Below are 22,285 nucleotides of genomic sequence, written 5' to 3' on the forward strand. Positions count from 1 at the left end.
CAGCCCCAACTCTCCGTCACCTGTGCAGTTGCCACCTTGTCCGGGGCTTCTTCCTCCATCGCAGTCAGGATGGGACAGCTGCAGTTCCACTTCCAGTTCTTTGCCTCTCCCTGAGTTGTGGGCTCTCTTCTCTTGCAGCAAGAAATGGCAGAGAGTTAGAAGCATGAGGATTTAACTGAGGATGAATGGTAGACACTTGAGGAAGCTGACCATGAGGAATGGGAGTGAGAAGACAATAGGAAGAGGGTGAGTGTGAGTGTTATCTGTTCAGATGGAGGCTAGAGAAGGATATTGGAGAAAAAGGAATGTGTATGACGAGTGTACAGATTAAAAGAGTACTGTGCAGAAGAATGCAAGGGAGGTGAGGGAGTGATGGATGCCAACAAGATTTGCAGGACACTCACCTTGTCAGGCCTCATGAGGTGATTAAATCTTTCCAGTGCTGGATGCAGGTCCTTGGTACCACACTTCATCTACTGACATTCTCAGCAACTTAAAGCCTGCTTGATGAGGAGGATCATTAACCTCCTCCTGTCACCCTCAGGGTAGAGAACTTCTCACCATGTTCTGCTGCATCAATCGTCATCTCCAGGGATGAGTCCATGAACCAGAAGCAACCTTTCGATGTCTTCCACCCATGCTCGAGCTGTTTTCTCCCTCACACTCCTTATTTGCTGAAAATACTGCTGCCACTGTGAGTCCTCTTTAAATAGAAATACCTCATTGCTGCTTTAGGTGTGTCCTCCCCTGCCTGCCCTCCCTCCCTAATTTGTCAGGAAATTCTGAATTGGGCTGATAATTAGTTTTGCTTGGGAAAGAGCAACTCCAGGCGTGCATTTGGAGAATCGGATTCCCAAACTAAAAAGGATCCCACAGTCCTGACTGTGACTAAGATGAGAAGATTCCACCATAGATCACAATGTATTTTTGCTACAGCTTCGTGAATAGCAAGACCCGAAACAACATTCAGGTTTGATAAGTGACAAGTAACATTACTGCCACACAAGTGCCAGGCAATGACCATATAATGACCATAGCTAATAAGAGTTAAGCACTTCCCCTTGATTTTCAACAGCATCACCATTGCTGAATCCACACCATCAACATCCTGGGAGGTCACCACTGACCAGAGACTTAACTGGAGCAGCCACACAAGTACTGTGGCTACAAGGGCAGATTAGAGGCTATGAATTCTACGGTGAGTAACTCACTTCCTGGCTCCCCAGAATCTTTCACCTCCTACAAACACAAATCATGAAGGTGATGGAATACTGTCCAATTGCATGGATATGTGCAACTCCAACACTCGAGGAACATGACACCATCCAGGACAAAACAGCCTGATCGATTGGCACTTGATCCATCATCTCAAATATCCACTCCCTTCTCCAATGGCACACCATGACTACAGAATGCACTGCCTACAAGATGCATTGCAGCAACTTGCCAAGACACAGTTTTGCTTGCACATTGTGTGATCAATGATGACTCTGATATATGAATGGAGCTTATTATGTTGCTGCTCCCAGGAATACTGAAAAACTACATGAGTCATCAATCATGGTTGTACAGGATAACCTTGATCACCAATGTGCTGCAAAGAGTAATGGAAAAGTGATCAGTTTTAGAATAAAGGCCTTCAGCAGCTCCCACAGATGTAAAGAGAGTAATTTCAATCTGCTAAATGGGGTGGGTTTGATGTTTGAGGAAATTAAAATTTAAAAAATTTCAAGCCCAAACCCAAGGTATCTCAAACTGGCCCATTCAATTTTAATGGATGCTCTAACTTGTTCCTGGGAGACGGATTGTTGTTGAAACCTTTTTAGGAGGCTGTATGTCAGCATTTTAATAAGATTTCTATTTTTAACTACTGTCGACAGGGTTTCCTGACCCTAGCAAACTCAATAGGTAAAAGGAGGTGAGAACTATTGATTTCACAAGATCCAGTACTGTTTGGGGGCCAGATGGAGCTGGAGTGTTTCTTCCAGGCTTAACAAGCCGCCCTGTAAAGGAAAAAACCCACCTTCAAAATCTCTAACTCTCACACTCCCAACGTTCACTGACCCCCTGTGAACTATTTGATTCCCAATCTTCATGATATCTGACCCCTGATCTCCCCACTCAATGCAGCCCCCATGATCACTACCAGACCCCCACCCCCTCGCCATCATCTCATCCCCCCATCACTAGACCTACCTGCTCCATGGCCACAGCCTTCCTCACCTTAAAGGCTGCCAAATCAGGCTGGCCCTTTAGTGGGAAATGAGGAAAAAAATTGAAAACTTCCTGTTTTCTCATCCATAACTCTTCCCCACTGCTCTGAAGAGCATGCCAATAAATATTGAGTGATACATATGATCAGGTGGTGTCCTTTCCTGTTGAAATGTGTGTGGCCACATAGGCACCAACAATTATTTGCCTGGACTCCTCTGGGTAACCCAGAAATTTGATAAATCTGGTTGTTCTCTCACGCTCTTGCCAATTATTCATGGGATGCTAATGAAATTCCTAACTCTAGAGGGTAATGTAATTGAGGGATCTTTGCATGGCTGTTTGGCTTATGGGGAACTTTAGAATAACATAGAAATTAAGGGCAGTTGTGCACCATGTGACATAACTGTCACTGCTTCCTTTGTGTAGTAAAATCTTTGCATTCACTGTTCCTTCATCAAACTAAAATCAGAGTGCAATTACAGATCGTATGAGCAAATATGTGGAGATCGAAAATAAATATTCCCTTATTTTCCAGTGTAGTGGTGTGAAATTGGTCAACTTCCTCCTTCTCAAACATGACAGTTGCATGGCCATTTGGAATTCCACTCTATCTTTCCTTTTTGGAAGACGAGGGGGAGTAATGGAGGGTATCACACCCCAATGATATCCTCTGGCTTCAGCTCTTCTTCCAAAAAGGAAAGATAGAGTGGAATTCCAAATGGCGATGCCACTGTCGTGTTTGAGAAAAAGGAAGTTGAGCAATTTTACACCACTACACTGGAAAATAAGGGAATATTTATTTTCATTTTGGATCTCCACACATTTCTTCATATGATCTGTAATTGCACTCTGACCTTGCACGCAGAGCAGACCACTTATTCTTAAAATATTTGAACAGTAATGGACCAATTAGGGATGAAAATGGAGATCATCTTGCTGGGGTACTAAATAAATATTTATCACCTGTCTTCACTGGAGAAGAGGATGCTGCCAATTTAGCAGTAAAGGAGGAGGTAGTAGTGATGTTGGATAGAACGAATAGATAATTAAGAGATACTTAAAAGGTTGGCAGTACCCAAAATAGCAGTGTCACCTGGTTGGGAATGAATGCCACCTAGGTTACTAAGGGAAGTCGGGACTGAAATTGAGGAGGCTCTGCCCACAATCCTCCAATCCAGGCGGTACCAAAAGATTGGGGATTTGGAAAAGTTCTATTAATGTTCACAAAAAGGGAATAAACTCAGCAATTACAGGCCGGTCAATCTAATGCGTGTGGCGGAGGAACTTTAAAAGATATTAATCTGGGACAAAACTAATTGGTACCTTAAGAAGCATGAGCTAATAAATGAAAGTCAGCATGGATTAGTTAAAGGGCTGCTGTGCATTACTAACTTAATTGTGTTCTTCCTGAAATCACAGAGAAGGTTAATAAGGGTAGTATGCTTGATGTGTATATGTGCTTTCAAAAAGCAGTTGATGAAGTACCGCATGGTTTTGTTAGCAAATTTAGAGGAGCAGTGGCAGCATAGATATGAAATCAGTTGGTAGAAGTGGAAATCATCAATGCCTTCAGCAGGATATTGGGCAGGCACTTAAGGGAAATAAGCTTACAGGGCGACTGGGATAGAGAGGGGAATGAGACTGATTAAATTATTGTACAGAGAACTGGCATGGACTAGATTGGCCAAATGACCTCCATCTGTACTGTAATAATTCTATGGCCTTGATTTTCCCAACCTTATGGCAACGGGATAGGAGGTAGGGGCAGTTAAAATGGTGTGTGTCCACGTTGGGCTGGTTCCCTGATGGCAGGATGTTGACCCATCTTCCGAGATGTGGGCAGCGGGATGGATCAGTGGCAGACACATCAGCAAGGGGCAGGTAATTAAAGCTGTTATTTTTATCAAAGGTTGCATGGAGGCTCAGAGTCTCAACTCCAGAGTGGCATTTGAGAGGCGGAGGGAATTGGCTGGCACAATCTGAAGCTGTATATTGAAGAAGCGGTGCCATCAAGTTTGGATGTACTATAGAGGGTGGGACAAATGTGAAGTGCTATTAATGGAAGGGTATCTCTCAAGTCCACAGCGGCAATTGGTTTCAGGACTCAGTATTTGAGGATCTCATCGCAGTAGAGGGCTCATTTGCCAATGGGGTCTCTGCATTCTAACAGAAACTGCTGGTAAAACTCAGCAGGCCCAGCAGCATCTGTGGAGAGAGAACAGAGTTAATGTTTTGAGTCCCGTATGACCCTTCTTCAGAGTGGACTCGAAACGTTAACTCTGTTTCTCGCTCCACAGATGCTGCTAGACCTGCTGAGTTTTTCCAGCATTTTCTGTTTTTGTTTCAGATTTCCAGCATCTGCAGTATTTTGCTTTTATCGCTGCATTCTAAATTCAATTCCTCTGGTGAGAAGGAAAGTTGCAGAGAGATGGGGTTGCAGCCACATGGAGGGACTGTGCAGCAGCCAGAGGAGTTCAGCATAAAGGAGGAAGCGAATAAAGGTGGTTGTATGGTAAGCTGCAACAGGAGCTGAGTCCTTTTGGGAGTGATGGACTCCCTTGGCATCCTGTGGAAAAGGTGACGGTGGTGTTCAGCCTTTTCACCTGTGATTCGGACCAGCGAACAGCTGTAGATATCTGTGCTTTCTGCCCGTCTGTGGCACATCGCTGCATAAAGGAACATGAACTGTTGGGCTGGCCAATACAACTGATCAGGCCAGCCAGGTAGAGAGGGCTGTCGACTTTGGGAAAGGATGAGGAGAGGCAATATAAACTGAATCATACAAAAGGGGTACAGGAATGGAGATACTTTGGCTGGAATTTAGCTGGGAGCAGGCTGGCAGATGTGGGATGTGCTGTGCCTGTCACCTGCCATCCTCCATTGGTATTTTGCCAGTGGTGGGTAAGTGATGGATGGCCTTCCTGCCCTTGGGCAAGTTGAGGCATTGATATTTTAACAGCGGCAGAGGAAGGCCCATACCATGTGGTGAGGCTGCTAGGTATATCCTGGTAGCCTGACTGCAGGCTCGGGAGGGTCCCTCTTGTTTGGACACCCAGTATCCCATGGAGGGCCATTGCCACTTGAAACCCCGACTGACCTCTCGATTGTACTCGCCCCCCTCAGTGGTGCTGCTGGGACTGAAAAGCTGTAAGCCAATAATGCCTCTGTCCCCAACTGCCAGCTCATGACCCTGAGGGTGGGGGCCAAGGTATCTATGTTCTTGCACTCTCATTAAATTGTACATTTAGTTTATATTACCTCTCATTTTTTCTATCATAATTCATCATTTTACATTTCTCTGTGCTAAATTTGTCAGGTGTCCAAATCCTCCACTATCCTACTTATTGCTGGCCTTATTTTCCTGATTGACCAGTAGCAAAAATTTCAACCAGCAGTGAATTGGCAGCTTGCTGGCACAGGCAAGTGGTACTAGCAAGGGATCTGAAGGACAACAAATTGTGAATAAGATGAGAAACCAAAAATAAGTCAAATTCTGCGATTGTCAGCTTGACATATTGAGCGACACTATAACCTTCATCAGAAGGACACATGTTCAAGGATGTTCCAGGACCTGAGTACCTCGGGTGGTATTTTAATGGAAGCGAAGGTAGTTCATCCATGGGCTGGAGAGGCCCAAATCACCTCCATTCAGGAGGGCCTACTGAATTAAGTGCCTCTTAGGCATTTAACTAGTGGCAGGCTTTCCCTGGGATCAAGCACTGCGACAGAAATCCCGCTCCTGTGAGAGCTGCTGGCCAATCAGAGGCTGGCAACTGTGCATTGCTTGGCAGTGTCACTGGGAAAGTGGTGGCTGCTGCTGGCAGTGCATCCACCCGGAACTTAATTTCTACAATCAATAAGTTAAGATGGCCTCCCAGGTGCATCAGAACTACCACAAGTACTGTGAGGATGCTAGTAACAAGCAGATCAATCTGGAGCTCTATTCCTGCTATGTTTATCTTTCCATGTCCTCTTATTCTGAGTGGGATGATGTTGCCCTGTGTCACTTTGCTGAGTTCAAGGGGCAGTCACATGAGGAACTGGAACACAGAGAAAGCAGTATCCTGACACCAAGTAAAGTGGCAATTAAATTAATTAAAGAGGTGATGCACTGCAATTTTAAGCAGCCCATGCAGTTTAATGGTCATTGCACGGGCTGCACAGATCGGTGGGGACCTCACAATGGATATTTTCTCAATCCAATTGGGATATAAGACTGCAGAAGAAGCAGAGTGTGGAGGTAGGCATTAATATTTATTGCTTAAGTTTTGACTTCCTGGATTGCTCTATGAATCGTTTTGCTCAAATTTTGGGGGGTTAAGGAGGCTTTATCTTTAAGGAGCCACTAACAGACTGGCCATAACATCAGTCAGCCTGCATCTCCACAATACAATTGCTTAAATATGGGGATTGTTATGTCAGGTAGAGGCTCTTTCTCAGATGAAGGGGAGAAGAGAAGGGACAAGAGCCAGCTGGCCGAAGAGAACTTCAACAGGTCTGCCCACAAGAGCCTGAAGGGTTTGAAGGCCAGCAAGGCTTCCAAAGTAGAAGGGGCTGGCGAAGGTGCCACTAGCCTGTTTGCAGAGTATACTGAGTAAGATCCAACTACTTGGACAAGATAGAGGTGCAGTGCAGAAGGCTCCGCCTCTCAAAAGAGACAGTAGCATCATTTGTGAAATAGTAAGTCCTGTGTTGGGTGGTACCCTATGCCTATAGCGCTGAAAATGACTGTTGCCCTAACTTTTTATGCATCAAGTTCATTCCACGGTCCTATAAGGGGTCTCTGTAGTTTGTCATAGTCGACAGCACACCACTGCATAAACCTGTCTCGGACACACTCTTCAAGAGGGTGAATATCTTTATATATTCCAAAACTGATGAGGATAGCCATCAGTGTGCAAGAGGATTTATGGATATTGCTGGCTTCCCAAAGATTCAGGGTACCATTGATTGCACCAATATGGCGATCAAAGCACCTGCAAGAGAGCCTTTGTAAATTGTAATGGGTTTCACTTGCTCAGCATCCGACTAGTGTGCAATCATCATCAGCAGATCCTCAGGTTTGTGCCGATGTTCCCTCCCCCATAGCTGGCAGCTGCATTGGAGACAGACTGTCGACTCAGATGCCTCATTAGCCTGGATGACCTTTGTGTCCTCTAGTTGCTGGAGGCTGTGAGGGCTTCAACTGTGTGGGAGAGTCCTACACATTAGCTGAGCACTTCTCAGTCGTTGCAGAACCCTGAGAAAATACTGACACTGGCAGAGAGGTGGAAGAATTGCTGTCTCCATCAGGAGCATTCTGAGTGGAGCCCTCAGATGCAGAGAGCTACCGCTCATCTGTCAGCATGAGGTTTGAGTAGATCTCCTGGCTCATCATAGATGGACAAGGAACTAGCAGAGATATCAACTACCTTATCAATTTCTCATACTGGCAATGTCCTGCTGAGGTCACTTCTAGTGTGTGGGCTTGTAGATCTGAATGCAACTCCAGAAACCCTTGATTGAGCTGCTGGAGCAGATCTCTATGAGAGTCACCCATCTCTTGATGGAGGATGCTGTACATTCAGAGGAGAGGGTGACCACAAAACTCACGGACTCCTCCATTGTAATGAGCAGGGCACGCATATGCTCTGGAAGGTCTGCCAGATCTCCACGTACCTCCTGGATATCCAGAATTTGCTGCCTGATGGGCAACTTCAGGGTTACTCATCTGCAGGAATTCAGCATCTTCTTGGTCTCCAACAGTTCTCCCACTGTCAGAGTCCTGGGAATCCTCAATCTCTGACAGTTGCTCAGGTAATTATGATGTACCCAGTCTGTGCTACCATCCGTACAGATGCCCTTAACACTATCGAGGTGCCAGCATCTGAGGTACTACGAGGTTTGGGGCGAGGATGTGACCTGGCAGCATCTGAGGGACTCTCCCCCTCCGATGTTAATAGTGGTCTGTTTGGATCCTCGTCTGGTCAGGATGATGATCCACCTGATGAATGAAAAACAGCAGTGAGTATACATGAATATTAAAGAAGCAAATTAAGTTGCTGTTGTAGCATCCTACGCATGGGCATAGCATATCACATAAATTTGACGATGCAGGTTAACAGAAGACAAGTCACCATAACCTTCCATTCCCTGCCTTTGAGCCCTCCATTTTCCATGCCTCCCCCATCAAAAGTGCATCAGAAATCCCTGCCTCTCCTTGTCCAGCAAATCTCACCCCTACTTGCATGCCAATTCTAGAATCTTCTCTTGTATTGGCGTCAGTGCTACCAAATTTGCAAATCTACCACCTGTACGATTGCGATCCTTACACACCTTGCAGAGTGGAGAAGGTCGTTGAACCTCTTCTGACACTGCACCAGGTCCTATGCATGACCCCACAGCTGCTCACTATCGCTGCCACCTCTGTCCAGGCTTTCGTGGTTAGATGTGAGGACTCCCTTTTGCCATCATCTGGTAGCTGTATCTGCCATTGAACACTAACCGCCTGGCTAGCCAGTGCATAAATGCTGTCAGCAGCAGGTGTTGAGCGGGAATGGACATTACATCTGCTCCTGGTTCCACCAATCTGATACATACAGTGAGTGTAATATTCCGGTCTTAGATGAAGAAAATGGTTGTTACCAGAGAGTGATGATCTCAACTGGGTGTGATGGATCTGCAATTATATTAATTTAATTGTTTGGATGGAGAGCAATACGACTGTCTTGGTCAGAACCCTTTTACGATACTGTTGCCTATGTTGGACTCCTCCATGGTACTTGGAACCTCTGGAAAAGAAGTGCCAACCCCCACCACCCCTCACAACCTCCGAAGCTACTGGAAGTCAGCCTTGATTGGTCAATCCTTGAGGTGGGGCTGTTCTGACTCTGGTAAAAGTCCAATGTTGAGATAAATTGGTCGTTAATTGGCCAATTAATAGGATTAATTGACTGCACGCCTCCGGTTGGTGGGCAGCCAAACTTCTGCCTTTCTCTCATTTGGAAATATCCCCTGGAGGCAGGAAGATGGCGGACCTCCCTCTGCCAACATTTTAACACCCCATCTGCTTCCCAGTCTGTCTCCCATGGACTGGGAAAATCCCAATGCATGAGTGCATCTACACGAGTTCTATTTGAGACCCAGTTTACTTGACTCATTTGTTGAAACTGATCTTCAGTGGATAATACCCTCTCCCAACAGATTTAAATATTTAGAGGGACAGGAGGGGAGAAAGACGTGGGGATGACAAGCAGACCTCTTGAAAACTTCATTAATCAGTTTGGCAACAGATTCAAATTACATGTGGTGTAAAACTGAAGCAGTGTGAGACTGCTCCCTCAAGGTACTCTCAGCTGCTTTGCTGTAAGCTCATGGCCAGCATTAAGTCTAGATTTACACCAAAAATAGTCGGCTCAAAGCAGAAATTACAATCAAGTGTACTTCCAAAGTTCTAGTTTTCCTGTTTCTGCATTTCCCAATTAACAATTTTTTGCTCATTCATTTAAATAGTTGGAAAACCATAGACTGGCAAGAAAAAATGCAGAAATCCTCCTGTCAAAGTGTTCAGCTTGTGCTAATTTCTAAAGAAACAGCAAGAAGAAAGGTGTCCTTGTAAAGACAGAGTCAGTATTAAGAGTCAATACTGTGATGTTAAAAAGCCTGAAAACTGTTGTAAAATACTTGGCACTGCAATGATTGCTCAATGATTCCGTCCCCTGAAAATTACGATTCCTAATTGAAGTCCCAGCACAGAACAGTAAATGGTCAAACAGAAATTGTTGAATTTGGTAGCCCATGTTCAAATCAATAATAAAGTGGTTGCTGTATATAACACACAATGGTTGATTAAAACATGATACAGAAAGTTGTGGAAAACAGATTTTTTGCCATTTGGGGTAGCAAAATTTCCAATTTTGGGGAACCATTCAGCTTGCATGTCTGGGAAATAGGAATTGAAAAATCAGTCATAACAGTTTTGCCAGGTTTATGTTCCTTTTATCCATTGTATGATTTTACAATTTGAGGATTTGTCAGTGCTAAATAATGTACAGAATGGTCTTTGAATAAAGATGATCTAGGCCATTAATTTTTTATTTCCCAATTTTCGGTAAATGTGCTGTCCAGCATTAAATCTACCCATTCAACATGAAAGCCCTTCATCATTCTCAAGGATGAGTAACAAGACTTTAGAGCCTTTCTTTGAAAGCTATTTCCATTAATATGGATTTTTTTAAAGTTATCAAAACCACAATTATTAGTGCTTGAAGTGAGAGATTAAAGAAAGGATGCCCTAGAGATCAGCTGATACAAAAGGACAGATTACCTGTAGCTGCCATAAGCCACCTATTGTATCTACAGGTTTGAGCACATCTACCTGGAATCCATAAACGGGAGCTGCTGCTGCATAAATTGGGTCAGCAGAAAAGCACATAAAGAGCTGTGCTAAGAGCAGCTGCAGTCGAGGTCAAACAATGGATCAGCATAGCCACTATCAATCAAGATAGCCTTTTTCCTAGAATAAAAACAGAAAATACTGGAAAAATTCAGCGGGTCTGACAGCATCAGTGGAGAGAGAAACAGAGTTAAAGGCCAGATTTTCCGGCCCCCTTGGTCTCGGGCGTCATGGCGGCCGGGAGTGGACGGGGAAATGACAATATGTCGAGAAGGCCAAAAATCGGTTTCATGCTGGCGGGATCATCTGTTGGTGTCTGGAATGGTGGAACGCCAGTCCTGCTGGAGCCCAGTGTGAACCTGCTTTGCATCCCGCTAATGAGATACAAAATAAGGCCCAACCAGAATCATCCCCCACCACTCCTGATTCACCGTTACACCGGCACCCAGAACACCTCTGGACAAGTGTGACGTGCAGCAGCTGTGATTAACTATTAGGGTCTTGCTCAGATGGCAGACACCTGAGGAGCAGAAGATGCTGAAGCCCTACAGCTACCGTACTCTGGAGGAACACATGCATTGCATGCTGGGTGGATTCTCATGGACATGGCTCCGCTGTGATGTAACTGTCGGAAAGTGGGAGGTCTTTGTTGTTGTCTCAGGTCTGCTTTGGAACATCACAATCTTGGCCATGGACTGCTATGGAATGATTGACGTGGCTGGGAGAGGAAGGTCCAACTGTGAGTGGGAGAGGAAGGTATACTAGGGCGTAGTGGGAAAGGAAGGTCTAGGTTTGACTGTGTGAGGAAGGTACACTGAGTTGGAGGGGGGTGAGGTTGGGAAGAGGGGAACGACCGTGTGGGCGGGGTGAGGTAGTGAGGGGAGGACAAAGGTGTCTGGGGGTGAGGTTGGGAAGGGGGAGGAGGGACTTGGGGTGAGGAGAGTCTAACCGGGACAATGCAGCAAGTGGGGAGGTAGGTGTAAGGAGTGAGGAAGGTGTAAGGGAAGGAGCTTAGGGAGAAGAAGGAGTTTGGGGTTAGTAGGAGTTCAGAGGGGGGAAGGAGTTCAGGGGGAGGAAAGAGTAAGGGTGGAGGAGGAAGTAAAAGGGGGTGGTGGTGATGTCCAGGTGAACATGCAAGGGAGGGGTCTGTGGAGCCAATGACTGCCTCCTGAGGAGCGAACTGAAGGTGGGCGTGATGAGAAGGAATGGTGAGTATGAGAGGAGGCAGAGTGAGCCAGAAGGGTGGGAGGGTGAAGGTGTGACAGTAGTGGTAGAAGGGCAGGCGAGAGTGATTGGTGGGGATTCGGAGGCAGACACGGACTGTGGAGATGGGAAGCAGGAGGTAAAAGAAGTCACTGCGGATGGGGGTGGGATTCTCAGGACAATAGGGAATGTGCACGTTCACCTAGACATTTTGGAAAGAAAAGGGATCTGGTTGCACGTGATGGTGGGGAGATGGTGGAAGGTGATGCCAGGGAAAGTGATGGGGGAAAGGACATGGGAGACTGAGGGAGGGGAAAGGACGGGGGAGCTGAGCAGAAGTGTGACAACTACCATTTTTCTCAAATCGAAAGTGAGCGGAGCCTCATGTTGGACAGACACAGGTGCTACATGGGAGTACGATCAATGCGTGGGGGAGGTGCAGGTCAGCTCTGATGGACAACTGAAAGAGAACCCCAGCAAGCAGCTTTGAAAATGCTCAGGACATTGAGAGGAGTGTGATGGAGCAAGGTTCTGCGTGCATGGGAGAATGCTTGCGTGAGGCTCTGACAGGCCCTGCCACACGCGCACACACACAGGCACACAAACACACACACACACTTCCTCCAGAATCACTCACGGTCAGGCTACATGCTGCTGAACTGCTTGTGGGGGAGGGGAGCTGCTGGGGGGATGCAGAGAGAAGGAGTCGCAAAGCCTGTAAATGTAGCCGAAAGACACCATTGCACAATATTCAGTGAAAGTGAATATATTTTCAGATTAAAAAGTGTCAAAATGTGTTCAGCTGTGCTATAAGTTGTGATCAAAAATTCTTAATTTTTCTACCACTTTTAAGCACTGCTCTGAAATCCGCAGCAGGAGTGGAGATAGCCTGTGCAACTGTTGGCCCTGTTACCTCTGATGACTTCAGTGTGCATCCTCTGCAGAGCCGAGGCCTTGAGAGCCATGGCTTGCTTTGGCTGTCCTCCTGTGGGCCAGCTGCTCTCCCTGAGGTGACAATGGATGAATTTGAGTGGGTCACAGGCAGGGGACTGGAGGGAGAGGACAGTCTCTGAGGTTCCTGTGTGGATAACCCAGGGTTGTCCAGCTGCCGCTCCTCCTCCCTTTGGGTGCTCGAGGGCCCCAGCCTGACTCCTTGAGGGGAAGGTGCATCTCGAGGGACATCAGGGTGCCTCGTTTCCCTCTTGCATTGCCACTGCCGGAACTGACCCATGGCTACTGAGATGGATTGCAGACCTGCGTGCAACTCCATTTCAGCTGGACCAGGGTCTCCATGGTGTCTACCTCTTTCCCATGGAGACCTCCATGTGCACACATGTGAGTATCATCTCATCAGATAGGAGGCAGATGCATCCCTCCGACTTGCGTGCCACTCTGTTGAGGGCTTCCAGCAACTCAGCGTGATGTTTCTCTGTCTTCTGCTGACTCTGTACGATGAGTTGGAAGGTTGAATCCAGGAGCTCGTCATCTGACTCAGACCTCATAGATGCCTCTTCCCCAGTAGTCCTCCGAGCGCCGGGGAGCTCAGCTGAACCTGCTTCCCGCTGCTGCGGTGACCACCAGGTTGTGAACCTAAGCCTGCTCTAGATCAAAGTCCCATCGAGGTGTGTGTCTCTGTGCTGGTGGAGGGTGTGGGTAAGTGCTGTGACAGGCCTTCCAGTCTGCTTATTTCCAGCTTTTCAGTGAAGGAAGTGTTCTCTTGGCTAGAGGTGAGGAACTGGATGAAGTTGAGGGACTGGCTGGCTGAGGGTGTTGGTCGCTTGTGAACCAAAGTAGAGGTAATTAGTGCATGGCAGCAGTGAAAAGCAGGAGAGAGAGCATTCACAGTTGCATTAAAAGAGGGCTGATGGGGTGCAGTGGATATTCGCCACTGACCTCACCATCACTGCAGGCACTGTCCATGTCCTCACCAGTCAGCGCGATGGCGCGCTACTTAACATGAGTGAGTGGCCTAATGTGAGACACTCCACCCCAACCTGAGGCCTGTCCCAGCTGTTGTGAACCAGCTTCTCTTGCATGAAAACAGATGGAGAGTGTGAGAGCAGGATGCATGGTGCTGTGTGGGATGTTTGTGTGGTGAACGGAGCCATAGACGGGATGAGGACGTGAGCTCCAGTGGATATGAGCCTGATCTGGATGTAAGGGTGTATGTGAGATTTAGTGGTGTTGTCCCTTGAGTTGTGAGATCCCTGTGGATGTGTGTTGAATTTGTGAGTTGAGAGTGATGAGATGGTTGACTTACTAGCGGAACAGATGAGAGCATTTATCCTCTTCCTGCACTAGATGGCTGACCTCTGAGCTCCGGTGGCACTGACCGCCGCTTTCATTGCCTCCCAGGCCGGATTGGTGACTCTGGTGGACCTCCTACAGCCAAAGTGTGGGGGCAGAGGACATCGTGGCTGCCTGCCACTGCATCCAGCAGGCGCCCCAGAGAGGTGTCACTAAATTTGGGGGCTGCCGTCTTCTTTGTTTTCAGGGTCATCTGGCGCCTGGAGCAGCCCTGGTTTGAAGACATAAAGTAGGCATGCGTCTGGTGCGCTTTAAATATGGTGCCCAGAGTGAGGAAGTGCTGAGGTCACGGTATGGTGGGCACATCTGAGCCTGCCCCGCAGTGATCTGGCATGTTCCCTGTGAAACCATAATTAATGAGTTGGGATGTGCCGGGAATGGGATGATGCGGCACGAAAAGCCACCATTGCGGCCGGTGGGTAAAATGCCCTTTTCCCTGCCTGCTACCGCACTTTATGCAAATCTGGAACGATGCCCAATGTTTCAAGTCCAATATGATTCTTCTTCCTAACTCCGAATTCGTTCCGAAGAAGCATCATCTTTTGACTCAAAATGTTAACACTGTTTCTCTTTCCACAGATGTTGCCAGACCTGCTGACTTTTTCCAGCATTTTCTGTTCTTGTTCCAAATTTCCAGCATCTGCAGTATTTTACTATTACCTTCTTCCTGAATTGTTGTGCTTTCTTTTAGATTAGTTTTTATTTATTTTTTGATAGAATGTGGGCATCGCCTGCATTTATTGCCCATACCCAATTGCCCTTGAGAAAGTGGTGGTGAGCCGCGTTTTTGAACTACTGCAGTCCATGCGGCGTATATACAGCCACAGTGCTGCTAGGAGGGAGTCACAAAATTTTGACCCAGCGACAGTGAAATGATAATTCCAAGTCCGGAATTTGTGAGGCTTGAAAGGGAGCTTGCAGGTGGTGTCCTTTGCATCAGCTATACTTGTTAGAGGCAGTGGCTTTGGAAAATGCTGTTGAAGGAGCTTTTATGCATAATCTTGCATTGTCAATCCAGTTGCATCAGCTTAATTGCTGATTAATTATTTGGAGGGGCCAGCAGTTTCACCTTGTTTCCCTTCAAATAGCAAGGCAGCATTGAAATAGTTAGGGGGATAGTTACGGTTCTCTTCAGCTGAGAGCGTGACTCCTGAAGACAATGTTGTTTGCCTGGTGCCAGGGTTAAGGACACTTCCTCTGGGCTGGAGAGGAACTTGAAGTGGGAGGTGAAGGATCCAGTTGTTGTGGTGGACGTGGACACTGATGACATAGGTAGGACTAAGAAAGAGATTCTGCTGGGGGAGTTTGTGCAGCTAGGGACTTAATGATAAAGCAGAACCAGAAAGATAATAATCACTGGATTACTATCTCAACCATGAGCAAATTGGCTTAGGGTGAATAAGATCAAAGAGTTGAATGCGTGGTTCAAAAATTGGAGTAGGAGAAATGGGTTTTGATTTAAGGGCCATTGGCATTAGAAAAAGGGAGCTGTCGAGGTGGGGGGTCTTCATCTGAACCACATTTCAACCAGTGTCCTGGTGAATTGTGTAACTAGGGCTGTAAAGGGTGCTTTAAAATAGATTCGTGGGGGGGGGGGGGGTGGTGTTGGTGGGGGTGAGTTCACATGAGGGGAGATTTGGAAGTTTACCAGAAAGGATGAGATAATAGTACAGGATAGTGATATGGGTAAGGGTGATCAGAGTGTGACAGTAAAGAAAAAAATATTCAAAAATAAAAATGCACTAACAAATGGGGTCGGCGTGGGGGAAAATGGCTTTGGACTAACAGAGAGAGGAGGATTCAGGTAAAGGGAGAATTAGAAATTCAAAGATAAACTTTGAGGGAATTGATAAGTATATCGGTCTGGGTAAAGACAAGTTGAGTGTGACAGAGAGCTTGATAGTAATAGAGCATCAGACAGTAAGGTGCATGCAGGGAATAGTAGTTAAAAAAATGAAGTCACTTTATCTGAATACAGGGAGCATCTGTAATAAGATAGTTAACCTAGTTGCACAAATAAAGATAAATGTTTCTGATCAAATCACCATTACAGAGACATGGTTACAAGGTGACCAAGGTTAGAAAATAAATATTCCAGGGTACACAACATTTTGAAAAGACACAGAGAATGGAAATAAGGAGGGGTAGGCCTGATAATAAAGGATCGCATAAGGACATTGCTGAGAAAGGACCTTGGCTCAGAAAAGGAGGAAGTAGAATGGGTGCAGATTAGAACTAGCAGGGGTCAGAAAATGTTGGTGAGAATATTTTATAGAACCCTTAATACTAGTTGTATCATTGGACAGAGCATTAAACAAGAATTTATTGTTGCTTGTAGCACAGGCAATGTAATAGTTGTGGGGGACTTTAACCTTGATATGAACTAGACCAATGAAATTGGAAAAGGTGGTCTGGAGGATGAGTTTGTAGAATGCTTTTGTGACACTTTCCTGGAGCAATATGTTGGGGAACCACCTAAGGATAAATCTATATTAGATCTAGTATTGTGCAATGAGGCAGGGTTAATTAGGAAGGTCATTGTAAAAGATCTACTGGGGAATAGTAATCATAGTACAGTTGAGTCCATGGGCTGCATCTTCCGAGTCGGGGGGCGGTGTGTGGCCTGCTCGCCGATGCATAAAAGGGTGAGGTCAGGGGGCCTTAATTGGCGGCCCACGTAAAATGGCAGCACACCCCCAACTGGGGGTGCCAATTGGGAACCCACCCACCCATGCCCACTCCCGCACTTTCCCCCCACCCCTGGACCGGAGGAAAATTTTGTCCCATACTAAATTTGACAATGACATATCCAGTCACAAGCAAGAATCATAAACTTAAAGGCAGTTACATAGATATGAGGGGAGAACTGCCTAAGGTTGTTTGGGTAAATAGAATAAAAAGGATGTCAATAAATAAACAGTGGGAAACATTTTTTAAAAATCAAAATTTTCAACAAAAATAATTCCATCAGCAGCCAAGATCTCTGTGAGAAAGATCCATTCATGGCTAACTAAGGAGGTTAAAGATAGTATTAGATTAAAAGAAGAGGCTTATCATGTTGAAAGTGATGGAATTTGCCAGAGACAGTGCAATCAAGCGACACTTATATAGCAATAACCTGCTCACTGATGCGCAGTCTGGGTTCTGCCAGGGCCACCCGACTACTGACTTCATTATAGCCTTGACCCAAATGTAGACAAAAGAGCTGAACTCGAGGGGAAGTGACAGTGAATATCCTTAACATAAAGGCAGCATTTGACAAGTGTGGCATCAAGGATCCCTGCCAAAATTGAAGTCAGTGGAAATGGGGGAGAAAATTCTCCACTGTTTGGAGTCATACCTAGCACAAATGAAGATGGCTGTGGTTGTTGGAGGCCAGTCATCTCAGTCCCAGGACATTGCTGCAGAAGTTCCTCAGGATAGTGTCCTTGGTCCAACCATCTTCAGCTGCTTCATCAATGACCTTCCTTCATCATAAGGTCAGAATTGGGGATGTTCGGTGATGATTGCACAATGTTCAATACCATTTGCAACTCCTCAGATACTGAAGCAGCCCATGTGCATATGTAGAATGACTTGGACAACATTCAAACTTGTGCTGAAAAGTGGCAAGCGATGACCATCTCCATCAAGAGAGAACCTAACCATCTCTCCATGACTTTCAATGGCATTAAATCGCTGAATCTCCCACTATCAAGATCTTGGGGGTTACCGTTGACCAGAAACTGAACTGGACCAGCCATATCAACACTGTGCCTACAGGAGCACATCAGAGTCTGGGAATTCTGAGATAAGTAACTTACCTCCTGAACCCCCAAAGCCTGTCTACCATCTACAAAGCACAAGTTAGGAGTGTGTTGGAATACTCTTCATTTGCCTGGATGACTGGCTCCAGCAGTACTCAAGAAGGCTGACACCATCCAGGGCAAAGCACCATGCTTGATTGGCATCCCATCCACTAACTTAAACATTCACTTCCTCCACCACTGATGCACAATGGCAGCAGTGCATATGCAATACAAGATGCATTGCAGCAACTCAACAAGGCTTCTTCCTCAGCACCTTCCAAACTCACAACCTCTGCTATCTAAAAGGACAAGGGCAGCAGACACATGGGAACACCACCACTTGCAAGTTCCCCTTCAAGCCATGTACTAGCCTGACTTAGAACTATATCTCTGTTCCTTCACTGTCATGGATTCAAGATCCAGGAACCTCCTTCCCAGAAGCACTATAAGTTTGTTTGCACCAGATGGACTGCAGCGGTTCAAGAAGGCAGCTCACTGCCACCTTTTCAAGGGTAACGAAGGAAGGGCAACAAATTTCCAGTGGTGCCCTAATCCTTGAAAGAATAAAAAAAGAATAGCAGTAAATCTGAGGATTGGGATATATTAGGAAGCATTAGTCCCTTAGAATCAGAGACAGGAGAAATGAACATGGGGAATGAGGAAATGGCAAACACATTGATCAAATATTTTGTGTCTGTTTTCACAGTAGAAGGCACAAGTTAGATACCAAAAATAGAAGGTAGAAGGTAACCTAGGGGTTAATACCCCAAATATACACTGAGCCCCCATCCCCCTCCACTGGAAGCTCCCAGGTAAGGATTGCATAGCAACTGCCTGGGAAGTGTAGACATCCAATAGGCAATTGCCCTGCACTGCGAACCATCCAAAAATTTTGATTTTAAGTTGCAAACTTCGGATGGTTCTGACTGTGTTACATCAATAGTTACCCAGAAAAATGTTACAAGAATTAAAGCCCCTTCTAACCTCTTGTACCTGCTGTACAGAACCTCACTGACTCTCCATGGGACTCCCCTCAAACCCCCAGGAGACTCCGTCCACCCCAACTACTTGCCCTGCCGAACTCCCCTTTGCCCCTGAACCCCCAGGGGTCTGCCCCCACACCCCACAACTACCCCACCACGGGATTCCTCTCACCCTCAGCCCCCATCAGGCTCTCCTCCCACTGGCCAAGCCCAACTCTCACCCCCAAGGTGCCATACCCCAACCCTGCTCGGCTTGAGCTGATTCAACCTGACCCAACCATCCCCCAGGCTCAACCCTGCTCTCCCTGAGGCCCGTCCTGGCTTCATCCCCCCTCGCTAAAGGCCTGACTCAATTCCCCCCCTCCCCCCCAACTTGACCCTCCCTGACGCCCCACTCAATCCCCTCTCCCCTCCACCCTGTGGTCTGACCTAACCCGACCCCAGTGCCATGGTCCAACCCAACCCCAACCCTGACCCCCTTCTTGAGACTCTACCCAACACTCTCCATCAAAGCTGGACCCAAACCCCCAACCAAGGCCTGACCTGTTCCCCACCCCGGCCCCACAAAATCCTACCCGCTCACCTTATATACCTTACCCCTGGACTGGCAAGGATCTTTGCACTTGGCTGAACCTTTAAGCGGTTTATGACAGGTAATGCCGTAAAAAAGGGGCGTGGCCTCCTTGCATTCAACAGAGCTGCATTTCACGCTAGGCTCCTGGAACACGCTGCACTATTCGGATCTTGCCTGGCCTGAATCAGAAAGTCGAAAGAGACAGGATGGAAAAGAAATTCAGCTAAAAAAGTAGGAGCGGAGTGGCAATCTGACTCTGACTGCAACTCCAAGGAAGTTCAGGCCTGGTATGATTAGAACAAATGGGGCATTTTCAAGTTGGCAGCCTGTGACTAGTAGAGTGCCACAAGAATCAGTCCTCAGCTATTTACAATCTATATTAATGACTTTGATGAAGAGACAAGGAGTAATGTATCCAAGTTTGCTGACAAAACAAATCTAGGTGGGAATGCAAGATATGAAGAGCATGGGCTGCGAAGGGATATAGACATATTAAGTGAATGGGCAACAAGGGGCAGAATTTAGCCCTTGGTGGGCGTGCAGGCCCCACCGGCTCAGCAGCGGGCGGACAGCCGACCCCTGCCACCGAAATGGGGCGCGCCGCTATTTTGAGCGGTCAGGCCAATTAAGGCCCGCCCAATGGCCTGATCGACAGGAAGCGCGCTTCCTGTGCAGAGGGGGAAGGGAATCCCCAGCTGTCAAAGTGCACTCTTTCGCGTGCAGCGCACTGCTCCCTGAGACAAAGTACTATCCCAGGGAGATTACTGACAATCCAGAAAACTTTAAAAATAGAAAAATTAAAAAATTATTAACATGTCCCCCTCATGTGACAATGTCATATGAGATGGGACATGTTAATAAATATTAGAAAAAATGAATTAAAGATTTTAAAAACGGACATGAAACCTCATCCCGCCAGTGGATGAGGTTTCATGTATTATCAGAAGCCCACTGGGGCTCCTAGCCTGCCCGCCAACCTTAAGGTTGGACGGGCAGGTCTTTAATTATCTTAATTACTCTGTCAATTGCCTCAATTAGCCATTGACAGGTTGGCAGGCGAACAGCTGATTTCGCTGTCCGCCTACCTTCCTAAAAGTTTAAAGGGACCGGATTGACGTTGGGGGTTCTTCCCGACGTCATCCCACATCATTTTTCTGTCAGCGAGTGGGCCGTGCCCCCAAATCGCCGATGGGAAAATTCAGGCCAGGTGGCAGATGGAGTATAATATGGGGAAAGTTCACTTATTCACTTTGGTCATAAGAATATTAAAGCAGAATATTTTTAAAAGGCATGAAACTTGTAAATGTTGATGTTCAGAGTGACTTGAGTATGCTCATACAAGGAACACAGACAAAACATGTAGGTATAGCAGGCAATTAGGAAAGCAACTGGCATTTTGTCATCTGTTCCAAGGGGATTGAAGTACAAGAATAAAGAAGTGTTGCTACAATTCTACAGGGCTTTGGTTTGGTGTGTAATTTTGATCTCCATATTTAAGGAAGGATATACTTGAATTGGAGGCAGTACAGTGATACTTCACGAGGTTGGTTTCCAAGATGATTTGGTTGTCGTATGATGAGAGGCTGAGTAAATTGGGTCTATGTTCTCTGGAGTTTAAAAGAATGAAAGGTGAACTCATGGAAACATATGAGATTATGAAGTGGCTTGACAGGGGGGATACTTAGAGGTTGTCTCCCCTGGCTGCGAGATCTAATTTCAGGATAAGGTGCCAGGCATTGAGGACTGAGATGGGAAGAAATTTCCTCACTCAAAGGGTTGTTGAATCTTTGGAATTATCTATCCCAGAGGATTGTGGATGCACCCTTGTTGAATATATTTAAAGCTGAGATAGACAGATTGTTGGTTTTTCAGAGAATCAAGGGATCTGGGAAATGGGCAGGAAAGTAGAGTTGAGACCCAAAATTAACCATGATCAGGCTCAATAGGCCGTACGGTCTTCTGTTCTCATTTTGTATGCTCTTATGACATGGCTACACATTTCCAGTACGCTGCTACATTCGGCAAAATGCAAAGAGTCAATGATGCCATCCATGTAGCTAGTCTGGACCCCCTTGTGTAAGTAAAAATCTGCATAATGTATAGAGTGTGCTGGACAGGTTTGCTGCTGCAAGAATAGTTGGGATTTCAGGATAACAACAGTTCCAAATATAGTTAGTATCTATATGTATGCTCTGCTGCTGCATGGGCATGCATGCTAAGCAGTGTAATGGCATTAAGGCTACATGGCAACTTCGTAACAACAAACGCTATACAGAGTACAGGATTCTGTTTATGCATTCTGGCATGCTTTGGGACAGATCCTGCTATAGGAAGCTCCTCCATTATTTGGCATTTCTCCTCAGGTTTGCCATCTTTTTTTCACATTTGATGCCAGGCTCTCTGAAATTTGCAGAGAACATTTACCCCGTCAATGATATTCCATCAGTTGTATCATATCACTCTTCTCTATGGTGCCTTTGAGAGTGAATGAGTGCATCCCTCTTTTGCTTCTATTCATACATCTTCACCTCATGAGTTCCATCTGCTAAAAATGGCTGAGCACTTCTTTCAGGTCATGTGAAATAAATGTGTATTGTAATTAATTTAAAGTTCAGAATGATTCTGTTATTTATTTTAGGCAATGCATTTTATTTTTAGGTGACTAAATATACGTTTTGCAGTATTCAATGTCTTTGAAACCTACTGATTTAGATAGAAATCCCCACTGCCATACATATCTCAGAGCTTTGCAGATTCTGCTTTTCAGTGCAAAATGCAAACAAGCAAATTAAATCAATTGAAAGAGCTTGAACACATTATCTCTGCACTGTGTTTTCACCCT

At 46.1% G+C, this 22,285-nt stretch overlaps 1 protein-coding gene across 1 annotated transcript in view; it reads left to right on the forward strand.

Moving 5' to 3' along the window:
- The window catches only part of adgrb2 (adhesion G protein-coupled receptor B2), a 1,120,188-nt gene that overhangs the window by 147,436 nt on the left and 950,467 nt on the right, over window positions 1-22,285 (forward strand). Inside the window, exon 5 of the mRNA XM_041212905.1 lies at window positions 5,182-5,196. Within this exon, the coding sequence (XP_041068839.1) occupies window positions 5,182-5,196 (15 nt within the window). The remainder of the gene's footprint in view (window positions 1-5,181; window positions 5,197-22,285) is intronic.

This window comes from Carcharodon carcharias, chromosome 19 (genome assembly GCF_017639515.1).
Source record: "Carcharodon carcharias isolate sCarCar2 chromosome 19, sCarCar2.pri, whole genome shotgun sequence".
Classification (NCBI taxonomy): Eukaryota; Metazoa; Chordata; class Chondrichthyes; order Lamniformes; family Lamnidae; genus Carcharodon; species Carcharodon carcharias.